At 48.8% G+C, this 20,000-nt stretch overlaps 4 protein-coding genes across 11 annotated transcripts in view; 1 reads left to right on the forward strand and 3 right to left on the reverse strand.

Annotated features, from left to right (window-relative positions):
- LOC126578578 (probable WRKY transcription factor protein 1) overlaps positions 1-9,197 on the reverse strand; it is an 18,694-nt gene extending 9,497 nt beyond the window's left edge. For 6 of the 7 annotated variants that reach the window (XR_007608404.1, XM_050241267.1, XM_050241268.1 and 3 more), the window contains exons 1-7: positions 8,672-9,197; positions 4,713-4,821; positions 4,189-4,568; positions 3,094-3,213; positions 2,786-2,877; positions 1,599-1,829; positions 1-690 (exon numbers count right to left, since the gene is read on the reverse strand). The exon at positions 1-690 is cut by the window's left edge. Coding sequence is in view for 6 of the 7 variants with exons in the window: in XM_050241267.1 (XP_050097224.1) it covers positions 1-690; positions 1,599-1,829; positions 2,786-2,877; positions 3,094-3,213; positions 4,189-4,568; positions 4,713-4,821; positions 8,672-8,776 (1,727 nt within the window). In the remaining variant the exon portion in view is untranslated. The remainder of the gene's footprint in view (positions 691-1,598; positions 1,830-2,785; positions 2,878-3,093; positions 3,214-4,188; positions 4,569-4,712; positions 4,822-8,671) is intronic. The other variant, XM_050241270.1, reaches the window with a different exon arrangement.
- A 315-nt stretch (positions 9,198-9,512) lies between these two features.
- Positions 9,513-10,153, forward strand: LOC126577070 (protein anon-73B1). The gene is made up of 2 exons (XM_050238475.1): positions 9,513-9,740; positions 9,813-10,153. The coding sequence occupies exons 1-2, from the start codon at positions 9,582-9,584 to the stop codon at positions 9,915-9,917; spliced, it is 264 nt and encodes an 87-aa protein (XP_050094432.1). The 5' UTR covers positions 9,513-9,581; the 3' UTR covers positions 9,918-10,153.
- A 75-nt stretch (positions 10,154-10,228) lies between these two features.
- Positions 10,229-16,522, reverse strand: LOC126577069 (uncharacterized). The gene is made up of 3 exons (XM_050238474.1): positions 15,519-16,522; positions 14,163-14,235; positions 10,229-12,177 (listed from the first exon to the last, which is right to left on the reverse strand). The coding sequence occupies exons 1-3, from the start codon at positions 15,582-15,584 to the stop codon at positions 10,394-10,396; spliced, it is 1,923 nt and encodes a 640-aa protein (XP_050094431.1). The 5' UTR covers positions 15,585-16,522; the 3' UTR covers positions 10,229-10,393.
- A 498-nt stretch (positions 16,523-17,020) lies between these two features.
- The window catches only part of LOC126576216 (uncharacterized), a 3,787-nt gene continuing 807 nt past the window's right edge, over positions 17,021-20,000 (reverse strand). The window contains exons 1-6 of one of the 2 annotated variants that reach the window (XM_050237395.1): positions 19,754-19,794; positions 19,267-19,619; positions 18,906-19,196; positions 18,222-18,701; positions 17,916-18,157; positions 17,021-17,843 (exon numbers count right to left, since the gene is read on the reverse strand). In XM_050237395.1, the coding sequence (XP_050093352.1) occupies positions 17,492-17,843; positions 17,916-18,157; positions 18,222-18,701; positions 18,906-19,196; positions 19,267-19,542 (1,641 nt within the window). In that variant the 5' untranslated portion in view covers positions 19,543-19,619; positions 19,754-19,794 and the 3' untranslated portion in view covers positions 17,021-17,491. Of the gene's footprint in view, positions 17,844-17,915; positions 18,158-18,221; positions 18,702-18,905; positions 19,197-19,266; positions 19,620-19,753; positions 19,795-20,000 lie in introns of those variants that run through there. The other variant, XM_050237393.1, reaches the window with a different exon arrangement.

A 20,000-nucleotide genomic window follows, 5' to 3' on the forward strand; every position in this document is an offset into this window, starting at 1 on the left:
TGTTGTTGAGCTCTCTGTTGCTGCTGAACTTTCTGCTGCTGTTGAGAACGCTGCCGTTGCTTCTGCTGCCTAAGTTGTTGCTGCTTTTCCATCTCACGCAACACCATCGGCGTGTTCAGCATCATGTCACCTTCGCTATCTTGATACAGTGCTCCGGTTTCTAGATTACCGGCCGATAACCGGATCCTCTCGTTATCTTTGTACGATCCACCGATCTCGGCATCAGCTGCTTCATCCACATGATCCACCAAATAAGCGTGCTGATCCACCTCGTCATTCGTATACTTTTTACCACCGTCCGAGTCCAACAAATCCTCTTCATCGTCATCATTTACCGTACTATCGATCAGCTGGATCAAATTGATCGGAGTTTGGTTGTTGTTGCTGTTAATGTTCCGACCACCATCAGCACCGACACCCATGCGACGCTGCTGCTGCTGCTGCTGTTGCATTTGTCGCTCTGGCACTCGCTGAACTTTTGTACCGGTCATAGTAACAGGCGAAAATACTTCCTCGATCATATCGCCACCGCCATTGCCACTCCCGTAGCCTCCACTACTACACCCACCAACACTGCTGGCGATGCTGTTCGTTGGACTGCCAGCGGATACCGACGGTGTCGTGGTACGGTAAGGCGAACGCTCTGGCAGAGACGACATCGGCGACGATACCTCCAGTATCTCAGAATTCCTGCGACACAACAGAATTATAGAAAATGGCTTGGTAAGTGTCTGGAGAGGAAACAACATCAAAACAATGTACCCGCGGGTGCGGTCGTGTAGAAGAAGATTTGGGATCCTATTAATCACGGGAGTGAGTGAGGAGAAGTAGTGTGTTGGAGCTGCGTGTTGGACTGCGGGTCATGTGAGAGATTTGCTATGTAGCGCTAAGAAAGCGTTATTGAATGGGGCTGGTGTCACCTTTTGTTTCTTTTTACTTATATGTTTGCTAGAAAAACCTAATGAGTTTATAGGAACCGGTATGAGATGTATGGCTGAAGATTGACAATGGAGTGAAAATCATAAAAGTTTCGTAGCGCTGTTATTATACAAAGTACAACACAGAACAAAGTAATAAACTGAATGACTTTATGGAGGTATTAGATTCCAGGATGCAAACACTATAAACCCGCTCCTTATGGTGGTTTCATGTACAAACGGATTAAGCGATAACCAGAAGGAAAATTCAGGAAATCACTTCAACTTTCTTCAACATTATTGAAACACGCCAATGAAAGCGAACACATGAGATGAGATGATGGAGAATTGAACCAAACGCCAAATAAAACCAACACAGCCGAGAAAGAAAGAAAAATAACGAATCAATCTGAAAGGATCACCCACAGAGAAGAAAATACTCGATTTTCGAATATGCTCTTCACAAAAAAAATAATTCGAAACACGTTATCAAAATGATCAAACCTCCCGCGTGTTGCGGTTGCCTCAAAAGCTCTATCTTCAACCAGATCAAATTTTAACGCAACCCACCCTTAGGTCTTAATTTTGAAAGATGCGCAACGTTGAAGCAAATGAAAAGGATCATAAACAAATCGCAGGAAAAGTGGAGTAGGAACAAAAAACATGTTAGAATCTCGTTACCTTTTCACTTTCTTGCCGGTTGGCGCAATGTTTTCCTTCTTAACAACGCTACCACCACCGAGGCTCTTAACGATCGTGCTACTAGCGCTACTAGCCGCAGAGGAAGCGTTCCTTTTGCCAGCAACCGTGGAGGAAGACCCAGTACCTATGGTAGTGGACGACGAACTGGGTACGATCTTAGCGGTAATGACCGGAAGGGCTTTGGCTTTCTTGCTCTTGTCTTGGTTCGACCTAGAACACGGGTGAATGGGTGTGAAAGGTCAAGAGTAAGATGCAAGAACGAACACTAACGCTCAAACAGAACACTGAAACGGAATGCACAGCGAGCCAGGCTACGAGCAACTCCTTTGAGCGAATTTCTTGTTGTTAAACCTTTGGACGAAATTTCGAACGAGTCTACAAAATAACTACGAAATGGTCGAATTTTAGGCGATAGCCTGCGCGCAAGAAAGGAAAGGCAAAGGATGTCGATTAAGGAGGACAATGAAAGGAACTAGCAAAAAGATAACGCAACACAAGGCACACTGCTGCAATGCGATAAAAGCACAATTGGCATACTATCCCATAGTCTCTATCCGACAAATTTGACTTATTCGATCGTCATTGGTTTTAGTTTCATAAATGTGTTCAGTTTAGGAGCAAAGAGGCGTAAGGTAGCAAACATTAAAGCATAGACACATGCCATTAGATAGCGGCTCTTTACATGGAATCTATTCTACTCTCGATCAGTGTTACTGGTTAAGTAGAGTGTTAAATAATGTGAAGAACTATACTAAGAAACTGAAAAGAATACATTGTGTACTAATTGAAGAACTGCTTAAAAGGAATTATGAAAATAGTGACTAAAGTAAAGGCGAAATGATGTGTATGTAGATGGTATGGTATGTGTAGATGGTTAAGCTCGTTTCGAGTGCCGTCATCTCGCCTATCACCGTCAGGCAGCACCACCACAAACGGGGTAGCAGCATGACGGAAGCGAAGCATTGACAACGACCGACCCACTCTCTTCCACACCGGCCACAATCACTTTTGAACGTGTTCATAGAGCGCACGCTAATCAGGATCCGAAAGAAGGTGTGACATTCAGAGAGTGATGGTGACAACGGCAATCGTTTAAAAACTAGAGGGATAGCTAGCTATTTGATCAAAACTACAACACAAACCATGCACCAACGAGCGTTACTTACAATAGTTCCTGCTGATTGGCGTATGCCACCTCTTCGAGCGCCTCGTTCAGCTCTTCGATCGACGCAGTTTCGGTGAAATCGCATTTGTTGATCTGTAAAACACGGGAAGCGGTAAACAGAGTACATATATGAGTATGTTTACTAAGCATTAAACCACGCATGGCCGAGCTACCCCGTTGAACCACTGAACAACAAAGCTCATCGAAGGCTGCTCTCAAATATTGGTTTAACATTAAATTAAATCGAAACGTATGATGGCGAGCACTGATGTACAGATGCTGGAAATTGCTCCCAAACTAAAGCCTTACCTTAGCCTGTTGTGGCGCATCGTTGATCATGAGCTGGAACCGACGCTTGTTGGCACTGTTGCCCATGTTGCCGAGGCCTCCACGCGATGGTTGCACAATGGTGACGAGGAATTGGATGAGCTAGAGTGAGCAATATGAAGGCGAAAAGGAATTAGAAAACAAAAATCGGTGAATTAGACTAATCAAATCCGACGGCTACTGCGCACTGCGGTCTCTACGAACGACCAAAGGCTCCTACGCTCATCTTTCTATGTAGCATAGAAACTCCAGCGAACTCAGAGACGACGGATTGAAGTAGGAAACTGAACAGCACATCGGGCACACGATGACCACTTTTGCCATCAAAAGCAAGGAAAAATTTGGTTTGCAAACACCACCACGAAAGCTGATGACAGTGACGCATTTCGCAGGGACAGTGCAGCAAGAAAGCCGTTGAAGACACGGTGGACATGAAGGGCATCAACGATCGTCAACGATCAAGCGAGCGAAATTATTCGACTAAACTATTATTCACCCATTTCTGAAACGTGAATCGGAATGAAAATATAAAAAAAGCCCCAACCAGGTGTGCCCAGTACCTATCGATCGATCAGACGAATGATTCGTCCAAAAATCCATCGCACAGACGCTGCTAGTGACCACCGACCATCGACCGTGCCGCGCCGTCCAGTGATGGACAGATGAGCGAGCGTATAAATAAATAACTTTACGTTTGTAACATACTCAGTACGATAATATTCTTGTTTTGCTTATTTGGCTCCAGAAAAGCTACCGCTGAAGCTGAGATTGCACTGCTTCATTGCGCCAATCAGTGTCGAGCAGCGGCACTCGGTAGGAAAAACATCAGCATAGAATTAAAATATTTAAATCCAACAACCATCCAGGGACGAAGCTTTCCTGCTGTCACTCGTACCTGCTTATACGGCTGCGGTGGCGTCACTAGTAGCTGGCTGGTTAGACCAAAAATTGACTTCTAATAAATTCATCCAGCGAGCAACCGTTCGCAGTCGGTTTCCACTACACACCACCTCCCTACCGAAAGGGGATTGTGATGGCCCTGTCGCTTATTCATATATACTGTCACAGCCCTGTTACCTTGTTGACAATCTGCTGTTGCTTGTGATGCTTCTGGCGCAGGATCGCTATCTCGCGCCAGAGTGCCTCGTTCTCCTGCTTCATCGTCTGGAAGCGCGAATCCAGCGAATCCTGGCGCCCGCGCATGTTCTTCACCTCGCTCAGCACCCGGCTGACCGCTTCCAGCTTGAGTGCACTCTTGTCATCCTGTTGCTGCATTTGCTGTTGCTGCTGCTGTTGCTGTTGTTGCAACTGTTGCTGCTTGGACGAGGCTATCTTGCGCTTGATGTGCTCCAGCAGGTACGGATGGTCCTTTTGGAAGCATGGGTGCGTGAACTCCATCTCGTCCCGATCGAATCGCAGGCCGCCGTTATCGATCGAGGTTATTTTGTGGAATCCATCTAGGGGGAGTAGCGAAGCAGCACCAAAGCTGGCCGATTAATAGCAATCCTTGCTAAATTCTCCTCATGTCCGTAAGGAGTTGGTTGCGAGTTTATGATAACAAACTTCCTTGTCGCTCCATCCGTCCATAGCGAATAACTTACACATATTCAACTGCCGTATGAAGCTTGCCATGTTGTTGTGTTTGTAGTTCAGCGGCAACAATTCCTTGGCAAACTGTGCTTGGTTCTGTATGATGAAGCTGCGGCCATCCTGTAAAAGAGCAAAAATCATAAAATGAATTAATAAAGATGTCATGTAAAACATGCCACACAGTCTAAGTTTATTTCTTCATTTTTAGTTGAGTTTTACACAATAATTGATTAGATTAAAGGATTGCTAGCATCAATCCTATCCCGCCGTCGCTTCCTCATGTGATTTCAAAGAATTTCAACTTCGATTATTAAGCTCGATAGAGATAAGATTATCGAACATAAATTTACCATCCGCCTACTCCATCTTATCAGCTGCACGCAGAAATAAAAAAGAAAATCCCGAGAAGACAGCGACCTCCTTCTTATCATCCTGGTGCGGAGGGAGGGTAGCATGTGGTGGGCTGTATTTAGGGCCACCTCTCCACACTGATAGCGGAGCGCGCAGGGCAACGCAAAACCCACAACGGAAAGCTTGTGGCTTGACGGATGGTGGCTTTTGCGCGTGCACCATGGGAAACTCTGTCAGATGAAACGCAAGATTAACCAAAGAACGCGTCAACACGAGCCCGAGGGCTAAAATGAAACGCTTTTATCAGCAATCGACAGCAACACTCGAATCGGTTGCGATGTAGCGACAAAAACAAAATGGCCCAAAACTGTGCGACATCATCAAATCATGATCCATTACACGCTGATAAGGATGAGCACGATTGCGTGCAGTCATAGCAATTTTCCATCGTTATCTGTTTGTATATTTTTTTTGTGCTTTCCGTTTCGTCAATGCCGTTCTGCCGGAGGAGATTTGCTGAACAGCGGACAAAAAAAAAATGGACCGTTGGTTTGAAGATGAGCCGATTATTCTAATGTGGTACGCATCGGACAACACGATTAATCGTGCTGGCGAGATGGTACTGGCTGATAGCAGGAAGATTCACTGCTTCAAACGCGGTTACAGCTTACTGTTCCAGCGTATGAAACGTTTTATTGGGATGCCCTTGTTTCTTGGGCGATTTGGCGATTGTGAAATCTATTATTGATCGTGCTTCAAATTCGCAAATTCTCAGCAAAAGGCCATTTCTTGGTTTTGCGGTAAACAACATTGGGCTTAGGCCCAAGAAATGCTGTTTCATGTTGATAATCGGTTTGGTGGTGTGCTAATAAGTACTATTAGGACAACTGGGCATCGTTCAGAACATGTGATTTACGCAAAAGAAACGGTGCAGTTCGTATGGAATTCACACTCAGATACGAAATAACAAAACGTTTCGAGAGAGAAACTTATTTTTTAAAAAAGTTTCAACTTCTTCATTAGCAAATTGATGACTTTTTGCTGCATTTGATCACGATTACGAGGATCAGCAGCGCGTATCACCAGCATCACACCGTAGAACAGGACCAACACTCTCTAACTGTCGTCAGCGCATCGTTGTATCTCAGTGGCGTTTGAGCTAAATTGCTACAAAAACACTAACAAACAACAACGAAAAATGGCCCACATGGGCAGGGCGGCGGTACACACCCGCCGAAAGCATGACGTCGAAACGGCAAGGTGAACATGAGATACAAAGGAGGGGGTGTTGTTGTACCTCGAGAGCCTGAAATGGTCGCAGGTGCGTTGTCATGCGAAAGCCACGGTTTCGCGGTGGGCAAGGTAGGCGATGGCGCTGGTGGACTCTGTACCAGACGCAACATCATCACCATCACGACCAAGCCCCGACCAACTTAGGAGGCGAGCGGTGATACAGCGCGCTAGGTTGTGGGATGTGTGCTGGGGAGATGACTATTTTTATTGGCTGGCTGCCATCTAACAACGGCCCCAGGTTCCACCGTGATCGTCGTGTTCGTGGTTGTATCAGCAGAAAACCGGTTAATTGTGGCAAATGTGTATAGGTGCGTATGTACCCGCGTGCTTTCGTGCACGCTTGTATTGAAGTATGCTTTGCAACGCAATAGAACAAGAGTCGTGACCGTACCACAGCAGCAGCCGTAGCAGTTACAGTAGTTCGATGATTTGGTGACATACAGTGGGTGGCTGTGAGGATCACGATTGTCCTCACATCACGAATGCTTGGTATCAATTCATGCCCTGGTGTCTGTGCTTACTAGCGCCATACAAAACTGGAAACAGATGCATCAATCGGTCTTGTCTGATGTGTTTAGATGATTTTGTTCATTTTAGAATTCAAGCTGGGGGTACTTTAAAAAGGATCCATTTAATCTAAAACAAAAACACGATGAATTAACTTCCATAAATAAACCAGCAGCAGCTGGGCTGAACGGGCCGTAAAACAACAATCATCGCAATTATAATCGAATCATCTGTTTACCATTTACCCTGCTTACGGGTGCGCCAACTTTGTCAACGCTTGTTACAATGTGAGCTAGTTACTGGCTAACGACCTCTAATTGGTCGTCTAAGTACATTGCCGAGTTTGAGGGACAAGTAGACAAGTGTGCATAAATCGTCATTCGTGGTATCCCGCGAACATAAACGCACGCACAGGATCAGTGTGCGTCTTCACGTTTGCCTGGACTTGATATCTCATCAAAGCAATCCTGTCCAATGTTTTCATATCCGCGTGATTTGGGTGCGTCGAACGAAAGCCATTCACGAGAGCTCTAATCCTTTGGTCTCACTAGAGATCTGTAGCGAAACAGGTTTAAAACCACGAGAACCACCAGAGAGCGAGGTTGGCGAGTCTATTAATCGTGTTTTGAATATCGATTTTTTTTTCCTATGCATTTTCCAGACACTCCGCCCCGTTGAAAACTCATTTTGGTATCCTAAAAGATCCAAAAATGTTTTCGTGCTAGGCGAGCGTAACTTTGTTTCTCGCCTGCAAGGCACGGGGCCAGACAGCACCGCCATTGGCTGGTCCGTCGGTCAACCACCGATTTAATCGATATGGCGTAGTCCTCGGTGTGGTAGTACACGTGTGTGCTTGAGATTGATGGTGTAAATAATGAATAGCAATCAAAAAGACGGTGCGGCGAGGCGCGGAATGGCATGCCGGGAGGAGGCGGAGGTGGCGGGCTTGCCGTTATGTAAAAACAGGTAAAACGCAATGACTAACATCACCGCCCCCTCTCTCGTGTGGCGAGGTGATTCTTGGTGCCTTTCAACGCACCGAGGCTACTTCGATTGGAACGTGAAAATTGAGTTTTTCCATTTGCGTGACTAGCTGGCTGGCTGCCTGGCTGGCTACGGCAGGGACACGAAATGTCAGCGGCAGTTGAAAAGTTGATAACAAACAAATCGATCTTATCGAGGACCGCCTGCGCTGCCTTTGTCGTCCAATCACACAAGACTCGCAGGATACGACGAGCAAACGATGAAGTCCCATTCTCCCAACCTCCACCATCACCAAAGTAGGCCCGTGTAAACCGTGCGCGGACGGACACAAACACCTTTCACCGGTGCGCGTGCACGGCGTTGAAGGACTTTTCGTGAAAACGTGAATGTTGACAAAAGTGGCCGGACCTCGTCACCACCGTCACCACGTAAGATAAGCAGCGCTCTTCGTTCTTCAACCCTTTTCGGCCGGGGTGGAGTGGGGGAGAGGGTGGACCGTTTTGTTTGAGATAATTAGCAGGAGGATGAACGGTGGTGGGTCGCGACGAATGAACAGCCGCTGGTCGTCGCTGGTGAACGGGCCTCAAAGTATGTTTCCTCGAAAATCACACACCGCACTGCGGCCGATTGACCGACGGCGGCCATTTTTGTTACGACGCTGTCGCTCTCTCCCTCTAGCACGTTATCGCTCCGCGCTCGCTATCTCTCTCTCACTGGCGGAAACGGATGGATGACCTTTTTGGTCACGCACGCACAGCTGGCACGACCGACGTGACCGAAAACATCATGAAAACGCATCATAGAAGGCAATCCAAGTAGCCATCTTCCAACTCACCGTGCTCCACGAAATCAGATCATTCGTCTCCGTATCCTCGACCAGGCGCCAGAGTTTCGCCAGAAACGCTGGTACACCTGCACCCGTCTCGCTGAACGTGTGCATTTTCGCAACGCACTCGACTTTTCCCTCTTTTTCCACGAACTCGGGGTTTCACACTGTGCCCGTGCTGTTGTTGTTATTGATATTTTCACACACTCTCGGCACCAAACTCCAACGCACACACCGGCAGCACGCGCGCACACACACGGCAGTCGTGACGCACACACGAGCAGCACACGTTGGCCACACCACACTGATGAAATAGCAAATTCCTCCAACAGGGCAGCAATCTTTTCAACTTTTCGGGGGCGCACTTTTCACTCGCTGTACGCGAATTTCTTTCAAGATTTCGTTCTTTCTAGCCGTCTGCACTGTCGTTACACTCGCGCACACGTACAATCCGCGATGAATATCGGAGGAAAATTAAAGAATTGCCCTGATTAACGCGCAGAACCGTGCGCAACATCGACCATCCTCTTTCGCTTTCCAATTTTAACTCCGATTTCCTAAACAGGCGGCACATGACAGTAAAAATCTCCCGCCAACAGTTTATACTGGCAGGTTCCGGGCTTCACGATGATTTTCCATCGTTTTCCCAAAGTGTTCCGAATGGTACTGCGTGATATTGCATCGTAATGCGAGGTAATGAAATTATAAAATAGTGAGGAAAATTTTCACGACGAATAATCCGAATCCTGTCCTCCGAGTCCTCGGAGTTTACGCTTCGTGTGGCCTCGGTTTCACTCGATTTTGACAGCCTCTCTCACTGGGCGAGAAAACTCACTCACTCGGCGAGAAAAGTGGAAAATACAATATTTACAATCTGCATCCTATTTTTAAGTGAAAAGTACCGTTCTGCATCGCGAAAATGAGCGCTACGTTGGTCAGCATCGCCGAAGAAGACTTCTTTGGCACCGTCATTCGCTATGGCCTGTATGTAGGGGCGATTTTCCAGATGGTTTGCCTGGCCGCCTGCATTGTGCTGCCGGACTCTTCGAACGGTGATCCCGGAAGCTGGTCACCGAAGGTAAGCTTAGCCCTGCCGGGGGTTTCGAGAGAGAAAAGCAGCCACTTACTTACCACTCCCTCCGCCTTGCAGAACAACGACAGCGAGGACTCGAGCTCGGAACACTCGTCACCGCAGAATACTCCCCGGAGACCGTACCACCGGAGCCGCAAGCAGGACAAAAAAAAGCGTCGCTAAATGAGAATCCAACTTCCATGTCCATTTGGCTGGCCAGCGTGGCCACGTACTTAACCGCATTCGCTACATTCCCAGACAAATACTCAATGGAGCAATCCTTTCTGTACCCTAGTGATCTCAAATCATTGTACTAGCGCTGCTGGACGATCGCTAGATTGTCGATTACTTAATATTCTCTTCGCATAGATGTGCCGTAGAAGCATTTACTGATAAATGTGTTAATATGTAAAATTACATTCCTCGTCTGCTCAATTTCTTTCTTTTGCTGACACGAAATTACCAGCAGACAAGGTCGGGCTAACTAATCACAATTTTCTAACATTGATTTATTGCAAAACTTCGAGCCTATCCGTTGACCTCGGTATAACAAAACAAATGTGTAAAGGAAAGTAGAAACGTATAAGCACCGTTAGCCAACTTCCTCCCTCGTACTACTCCCAACACACCGCGGCAGGAGCACCATGAAAACGGCACCTCTAGGACGTGCCCACCTTCGAGTGTATCTCATTCTGGGCACACTTCATCACGGCCAGCGCCCCTTTGGCGATGAGGTCGTGGGCCAGATCGTAGCCAAGCTTTTCGCACCGTTCGAAAACGGTTCGCTCGATGAAGGCATGCCGGTGCATGCCACAGAACAGCTGCTCGCTGTTGTCCTCCAGCTTCGGCTCCGGACCGAGCTGTCGGCAGTCGAGATTTTCATTGTAATCCAGCACCTTGGCGGCAAGGAAGGGACACTTGTCGGTTGGCGGGAGAAGCGACTTGTTTCCCTCGGTGGTTCCATCGTGCTCGCGATCTCCATTGCCGTCGCCGGTTTGCTTCAAATCCGATTGTCTCGTTTCAGTATCCTTCGTTGGTTTCGTCTTCGCGGCCATCGGACAACCGGCCATAGCACCGGCCAACAGTAGATCCACCTTTTCCTCGGTGCTCACGAACGGACAATCACCCATCACTTCCTGTCCGACCGGAAAGTGTGTGCTGGGGCACAGTTCTCCTTCGTCCTTCTTGGTGTTCGTCTCGATAATGGTGTTGTCGTGCTGCACCTCGTCCTCCACACCATTCCCATCCGCTGAGGACGTCTTCCGGGCTTCCGTAACGATCTTGGTGAGCTCCGAGGAGTATGGGCACTTCTTGAAAAGCTCACCGTGAATGTCGATGAATTTGCTCAAATTTAACCGCGAACCATCTTTCGAACACCCCGGCAGCAGCAGGTCAGTGTCGCGTATGATTTCCGGACTCTTGCGCTTGCCCTGCAACTGCTCGTGATCGATGGGGCACCCGGTAAGGGCTGGCTTGCTGCTGTCCGCGTTTGCCGAGTCCCCATTTCCATCTTTCGCATGATGCCCATCGGCACCGTTATCCTCGTTCACCTTTGCCTTTTTCTTTGCCGGTGGCGTAACCTCGATGACACACTTCCGGTCTGCCAGACCTAGATCGAGCGTGCACTCGCCGCTCGTTCGGATCTCCGTTTTACCATCGAGACTCCAGACGGCACCCTCCACTTGCAGCTGGAATGTGCCTTGTTCGGCCTCGACCGAGGAGCGCTTCCGTTGGCCATTGTTGCTGTTGTTGTTGCTGATGTCACCATCGCTCTCGGCCTGTCGCTTCAATTCCGTACGAACGGCCACTGGTGCACTGCAGCCACCACCGAGCGTTCGAAGGAAGCTACGCTCGGTCAGAATGCGGCACTGCGTCTCCAGATGGCACAGTTTGGCCAGCATACCCAGGATGTACTCATCGTTCGAGCGACACTCGACCGCCAGTGCACCCTGGCCAACGGCGTACAGGATCTCGCTGGGCTCGATCACCTGATCGATCCGCTCGTTCCAGCCCATCCGCACGAGTCCAGCCTGCGCCAGGATGATGCCAGCGAACTTGGACGCATCGGCATCGAGCTTGGCGAGGCGCGTATTGAGATTACCCCGGATGTCACACACGCTCAGGTGACGATAGTAGCGGGCCAGTTGTGCTGAACGGCGTAGGGAGGACGTCCCGATGAGGGAGCCTCGCGGAAGAGTCGCCAACGTGCTACCCCGGTGACGCTCGTTCAAGACGAGCGCATCTCGAGGATCTTCCCGCTCGAGCACGGCCCCGATCGCCATACCAACGGGCAGCGATGTCGGTAGATCCTTGAGCGAGTGGACCACGAAATCGACCCCACCGGTACGGAGCGCATCCTCGAGGTCCTTGGTAAAGAGCGACTTTTCGCCGATCTTTGGCAGTGATTTGTTCAGCACCCGGTCACCGACCGTGGTCATAGTATCTGTGAATGAGAAGAAGAAAGAAACGAAGGAAAAGATTGATAAGTCACTTGCGCCAAACAAATGTTGCAACACATTTTACGATGCCGATAGAGTGTAGGATGCATAGCGTACGTTATCAAAGTGAGGTGTGATTGCTACTTCTGCCAGTTAATTAACCGCGTGCAGTCGTCGGCATTGCAACATTACACACCTCGACATGACCCACGGGAATTCGGGAATGAGATTGGTTCTCATATGAATCGCGATACCCCTCGACCTTTCGTGATTGTGCAATAATTGCTAAAGCCCGGAGGCTGCTCCATGGTCCATGTGAGATTGAACTCAAAAAAGAAACGTGGAAAGCGTCAAGGGCAACATATTCGAATAGATCCCACCTCGAATTGTGGACATGAATGTTAAATCGGAAAGCCACGTCACAGAAGTAGGCCACTGGCCCGCTAGTAACGACTTTGCCATAAACCTCGCCTGCTCAGCTGCGCACGACGACGAGCCTTTCTAAACCTAAAAACAAGTTTCACCTTCGAAGAGGTCACTGGAAGGTTGTGCCAGCGGCGAGTCACGAGTTGGCAAAAAAGAAGGAAAAAAAACCTTGCTCCTAACATAGCGACTACCTTCCACTTAAGTTATCTAAGATTTGGTCAGTGCTTCAAGGTCAATTCCCTCGGTTCCAGGTGTCCAAAGTAATTCATTAAAAACAGGTGGCCCGATGCTCATACTTCTCAATGAAAGGGGAGTGATTGGTGATCCTCATTTGCATAATAACTCCATTACACACCAGTCAGGCTCTGACCTGAGCAGTTCTACATCCAGTAGGCCGTGTCGCAAAACTTCTTACTTTGCGCGACAGAGTCACACGCTGGAATATGACTGTCTGGCCACTGTCGTAATCGATGGTATGTCTGTGGCGACATTGTGGTCAGTAGGTGCGCAGCAGCGAAGGGTTTGCTGAAAAAAAGCAGCAGCAAAGCCAAAGAAGAACAAACTATAGGCTATGCGGTGGGATGTAGATGGCAAATGGTGCACTTTCGAGACACCCGGTCCGTTGCCACTAATCATAGCGTACGGCTTGGAGCGATGGCTTGGACTAGGTTTATGAGTTGAACTCATTCCGTAGGACAAAGTGTTGAGATGAGCTAACACGAGTGTAGCAACGATGTAACTAGTGACAGGGACTGAGTGTTACAAGACAACTATAATAAACGAATAAAGAAATGGATTGGACTGAGAATTACTTAGTAACTCAGTAACAAAGTATAAAGTAGAATAGTGTTTGTGAAAAGCAAAGAATAAACAACAATGATTTAAGAAAAAGAATTATATTGCATGGAAAAATAGATAGAAACAAAGAGAAAAATTGTTGTCCGTTTATAATGATACCAACAATTAACAATTAAAAGATGCTCCGGAATGCCACAAACATTCTAATAGCGTGAACCATTTAACCTTGGGCATTAACCAGACACTGCTGTTGATAACATCTCGCAGCTGCAAAGCAAAACCAACCAGCCTCGCGGTAAGGTGGCGGGAGCTGATCGATTCAATATCATTCCCTTCTGGTTACCCGTCCCTCTCACGGTAGCCATGGAGAAGTTGCACGTTTGCACAAGTGTGCGGAGTGTGCTTATCGGTACACGCAAAACTTATCGACCCTACCTCACCGATAGCACCTCAAACAACCACAATTGTTCCGGGCTCTCGGGCCGTCAATCCGGCCTATCTTCGTGACCGAGCGCAACGGTGCGCGCGATCGTGCTGCTGAGTGTGCGTGCGTCGCGATAGGAGGAGGAATCGCGACGACTGACCACACGGCAGCATGACTTTCAGAAAACGATACCACCTTCCACCACCCAATTATGGAGATTCTCCTCCGGGGGGTTTTGTATTGAATCTCAAATTGAATCTAATGCAAGCGTTGTGGGGAGTGTGGTGGGTATGCTGACTATCATCTTGTGTCGCCGGGCATAGATCGACCGCCGATACTTACGTATCTCGTACACCACATCCGGATTGAGCTTCTGGAGCCGGGCAATGACGTGCTTGGTTTGAGTGAGGGCCAGCTAGAATGGAAAACATAAGAAGATGATGGACACAGGATGAACAGAGCTATCTGGAGCTGGATTTGAATTACAATTTAAAGATAATTTTAGTGGCAGCGATCGTTGAGTGTGTAAGTGACGGTTGAAGTCACGTAGGAACGTCCTGGGTCAAAGGTCGGTTTTGTAATTTCAATTGGTCAATCCAACCCATCCAACAGATCCAGCGGACCCACTGGCTGTTGGTGTGCTCGTAGTTAATGCAGTTTCGTGCCGGGCCAACCAACAACTGTCATGCTAATGACTCGGGGATGATGACGGTCATCGCCGCTGGCAGACGGATTGGATAAGGGAACACGATTGATAATTAAGTTCTATTTAGGCGCATGGACGCCGTCGCCATCGCGTTCACCAATTATCATTAGGGAGAAGCCCATTAAATGCCATCACGGAAGTCACCATAAGCCGTCTGGGGACAGTTCGCTCGCTAATGTAATGTAAGCATCGAAACTATAACGATTCTTTTATCAATCGCTTATAGTCGCTTGTGGTGTTTGTAGAAATTTTGCCGCCACATTTCTCGTTAAACTTTCGAAGAAAACAAGTTCAAGTGACACCACCGCAGCCGACGATTTCACGAGCGATTTATTGTCTCTGATTATATGAGCATTAAACCGGGCAGATAACTCGCTCGTTACGGCCATTGATTGTGACTTTCAATGTTACGTTACTGTGTGCAATGGAAAAGAAGCGGAGGGCACCATGGAAACCACCCGGTTTGTACGGTTTGTACAGGTGAATCAATATTTATATGTTTTCCTCCGGCGAGATGAGCTAACAAGTGGGAAAATGTGCGACATAACAAATCTCTGTTTTCTCGTCTTTGAGACGTATACAACAGCGCATCGTTCGTCTATCCTTGGGGGTTCTTCGGTACATCCTTTTTTGAATCCTCCACACAAAACGTGGCGCATAGACTGGGCCTGCTTTGAGAAGCACTTCAAATGCTCATCGTTCTAGCGTGGGATCGTAGCAACCCAACGGAGGATAAACTCCTCCAGTCCAGCTCCTATTGTATGGTTTCATAGCAACGATAACAGAGAAATGTTTCGGTTTGCTTTGATCGTGCACCATCACGATGATACGAGCGTCATGAGTTTCGTTTTCATCTGCACCACCCACGCACCACCTTATCTGTACCGGCCCTTTTTTCTAGTAGCACATCTCGTGCCCTGGGGTAGACTGCAGGTAATTCTATGGCAAATAAATAGTAACAACGGCGCATGGCATGGCGTGCTAACTCTTACCTCACTCTTACGCGATCCAACGCGGATCGTTTTCTTGGCGCGATCCTCCTCGGTAGTACTCATCATGGCAATGTGCAGCAGAGGCAGTTTGTTTCACGAACACCACGAGGTCGTCTAGCTCCACTGTTTGGGATCACAGATCGTCACGGCTTTCACTCTGTTCGAACCTTTGACAAAAACTTATGCCGAAAGGTAGCTGGTCCCAGTGCCAGTGCACACCTCGTTCGTCACCGTGCCGTGCTCGCGGAAAAGGGTTGTGTAATGGTCACGAATCGGTGCGATCTTAGGTCACCGCACATGTGGCCGCAGTAAACGTGGTGGAGGGGAAGGGTCTCGCCGTGCACTTCACTCAATTCGCGCCGTTCCGCGGCTGCCGGGAGGTGAAAGTCGTCGTCGTCACGTTAATGCTGTTCGGCTTCTGCTCCTCCTGCTGCTGCTGCTACTGATCATGCAAGCTTCTCTTGGCAGTGGCACGAACTCGGACCAGCACACTGGGGAATTCTTGCGTGCTACGGACGGTTGCTGCTCGTTTAATGATGCTGGAATCTCAACCTCACTGCTCTTGAAGCCCAGCAATCCCGTTAGATTTGATCTGGGGGAGGAGGGCACGCTGGAGCTAGGCGAAGACGGCTAGCGGGAATGGGCGAGAAGACGATAAGCGGGCGCCCCAAGATGCACCAACCGGATTATCACACAGAACAGGAATGCGCCGTCGGGATATCTCGAAGCGATTGTTGCACAAACGTACACGCACGCACGCACCCACACACAGAACTGGGAACGGTGATTAGGGAAATGTTTACATAATATTCGCGAACCACCAGCGGCACTCGCGGACCCTAGCACGACACGGAACTACGGAATCACGGGGATGCTGATGGGGAAACGGACCGTGTTGTAGCGAGAGACCAGCGTGTAAGTTCACGAGGTCTACAAGGCGCGGTGTGGGCAAAGACGGCAACCTCCCGTTACGCGGTTCCGATCTTCGAACGGGTTAACTCCCACCCTCCTCGAGCAACGTGGTTTTGACACCCTTGGCCATGGCCAGAAGCATGGGCGCCAGAGCAGGATAGAGAGATAGAGAAACCTAGAAAGAAAGAAAGAGAGAAACAATCGTCAGTGCTGCCAGTGTGACTAGGAATAGCAGTGATGCCGTTTTGGATTTGAGAACATGGAATCGTTTGAAAAAATGCGGTTTTTTTTAGCTCGCGGTGCCACGGAACGGAAATTTGAAGAGTGTTAGTAGATTTGCTAACTTTATTGTCACGCTTTCATCTCGCATCACGATCTGTCTGGGCACTCCATTGGCGGCCGCCATCAATCCGCACTCCAGCACCGAATAAACAAAAATCAAGTAGAAAAGTAAACGGAAAATGTACACCAGAACGTGCGCCCGAGCTGGCCGCTAACGAATTGGATCAACGGCCACAATTACGCTGTGTACTAAAAATAGTATCGCTTGCAGGAATCACATTCACAGTGCTTCTGTGGTGCAAAAACAATTAAATCATGTGGCCCCACTAGTGGAAGGCCCTTCGTTTATTATGATTTAAAACCATATCCTTTTGCTAGCACGCGGTCGCAACCGTATACGATAACTTACGATGAACGCTCTTCTTAAGTATCCATAGTTTGGGTGCTGGTTTGCTTTTCATTCTATAAAATATCACACCTTTTTGTTGAAACCTAATGCGAATGGAACTGAAATCTACTACCTCACTAGCACCCACACTCTCTCTACCCTTTACGCCTCGCGGCCCAAGGCACAACAGGATTTCACACGAAGCGCGTAGTATTTGCACGAAGCGAATTGAACTAAGTACCAGACTCGTTACCGTTACGAAAACCAACCGTATTCCAACGTCGCATCCTATTTTGCAGAAGCAACGGTTGGATAATACTTCCTAGCGCTCAAGTACATAACCGCTTCGGCATTAGACTAAGTGGGGTGTTTCAGTTAGAGCTTACGGGAACTACTTAGTTGAATTGTTATAATTCGGACGGCCACCGAGCTCGAGCAGATAGCGATCCGGATGATCCATCCAATCGGCGGCAGTCATCTTGACCGTGCGTTGCCGTTCCGCCTCCTTCACCTGCCATTTCTTGATGTCAAGCTGCACGTCGCGCTGCTGCTGGTTACCGCAACCCCACACCTCGATCGACAGGATGCGGTGCTGCAGTGCCCGGTACTCGAGCCGCTCGAAGTGCTCATCCACGATAAGGATCGGTTTGCGGGGATCCGAACCGGCACGCAGCCCTTTCGGATAGCCACGTATGTGCGTGTTCAGGTAGAGACTTTTCGGTTTCTTTTCCAGCATCTGGAATCTAAGCGAGAACGAGGGCGTCAGTGAATCCATCCATGGGCTGGACTGGGCATATTGAAGATGGCATTCTTACTTTGGAAGCAACTGTAAGCAGCAGCTACCCTCGTCGCCGGTGTACAGATGCGTTTCGCGCCACTCGTTCGGATTCGCCACGCAGAACAGCAGATCGTCTTCGCAGCGAAATAGAATCAGGTTTGGGCCACGATAACCGAGCACATGGTGCAGGAAACGGTTCGTACCGGCTCCATCGAGCCGCGAGTCGTACAACGATGTCCAGTGTGAGGGCACTAGCGACAGCAGTTTGGCAAGGAATATCTAAACAGGAAAGGAAAATCCCATCAGCAGACTAGTCGGAAAGTACCATTCAGTTTAACCATACATGAGAGGTCAGGTTGGATGAATTCGAGTTGACCGGTGCCGGGATCGATTGCGGTTTACTGTAGAGTGGCGGTAGCGAACCAGCCAGCAGCCAGGCTTCCGACAGTGGCAGCAACGGTTGTTGGTTTTTCAATCGTTCTCGCTCTTCATTTGTCAGCTGTTTGCCTGCTGCTGTTCCGGCCGTAACCGGCTCCTTCGCGAACGGGTTCACCTTCTCGAGGATCGGTGTTTGCAGCTCGAGTCCATAGCTGGCTTCACCGGCGTTAATGGCGCTCACCGAGACGACCGTTTCGCTGTTGCTGGCCATACTGCTGTCAATGATCGTCCGGTGGGAGGTGCTTAGCGCGTGCACACAGTACTTATGTATCGGTGGCACCAACCGGGGCACATTGTTCTCCAGCCAGCGGCAAATGTAGCCCGGACTGAGCGATTCCTTCGAGAAGAAGCACGATTGCACCACGGAATCGAGCGTACGGTTCAGCTGGATGGGAAGATAAGAAACAATTTGTGTCACTTTCGGTGTTGCACAGTGAGTTCTTTGATAACAGATATTCTAAATTGATTGCCAGTTCTTATCCTACCGAATCCTCATCATCCTCTATCTGATAGTTTGCAGCATAAATAAAAGAGAACCTTATGTTTACGCTTTGCAATCGCTCACAACCCTCTCTACGCGCAGTCTTACCAGTCGACACGTCTGCGGTCCATCTGAATAGTGCGCCATCGCAAGATTGTAGCAGGTGCGCAGCAAACTCTTCAGATTTTCCGGTTTGATCAGTTCAGTCTCGCTCACTAGATCACCAAACATCCGTACGTGTGTTTCAAGGATGACGGAATCATCTAGCAGGCCTAGAAACTTTTCACACTGCTGCCGGAACGCCACCAGGCCCAGATGTTCCGTTTTGGCGTGGCTCATGTAGCGCAGATAGCGAAACAGCTTGAGTCCCAGGTCTGGATATTTTGGAAAAACGTAGCGCTGAAACGAACCCAGAGACCATAGAATTAGAGCCCATTCCCATCGTCTCCGCTTCAGCATCTTGTCTTACCGCGAAAATGTCCCCCGTAATGCCATGATGGATGCCATGCATCTCTTCGCACTTTTTCGCCAGGATCCGCCCGAGCTTATCAACCGGCTGGAACTGGGTTTGCGAACGGTCCTGAATGTCCGCACCGCTGGCCGTCCGGGTCATGCCACGGACACCTGGAGCGTTGGTTGCTGGGTTTTGAGGCTGCTTCTCTTGATCCGTTGCCGCCTTCGATTTTGGGCTGCTTGAGCCACTGGAGCCCTGCGGTCTCCCGTTGCTACTGTGATTGTTTCCCATGATTTTGCTAGGCTGCTGCTGCTACTCCAACGAAACGATAGCAGTCTGTGCCGAGGCTTCTAAAGCCTAGACCAGGGCTACAATGAGAAAAGGGAATGTTAACATTCTTGACAAATGGAAAAGGATCTAATGAGGCGACGGCAGCAAAGGTCGCGCCTAGTACGGAAACGCGGGTCAGTGCGAAAATGGGGGTCTGTAGGGGAAAACGCACACGTGTGTTGGCCAACGGCAACGGTCACTGCGTTCGTGCTGAACCGGTTTACCTTGAACTGGTCGCTTTTGTGAAGGGCTGGGATGGACACTTCATCTATTTCGATTATCATGCTTCTAATGGCGCAGAGTATCTAATCAGAGGTAAGCTATGAACCGCTACTCATTGCAGAGATTATGAACGAAGAAGATATCGCACTCCGCGGCACACAAACACCAGGTCTTGCAGTCTCATTCATGGTCGTTCC

This window comes from Anopheles aquasalis, chromosome 3 (assembly GCF_943734665.1).
Source record: "Anopheles aquasalis chromosome 3, idAnoAquaMG_Q_19, whole genome shotgun sequence".
NCBI classification, from domain to species: Eukaryota; Metazoa; Arthropoda; class Insecta; order Diptera; family Culicidae; genus Anopheles; species Anopheles aquasalis.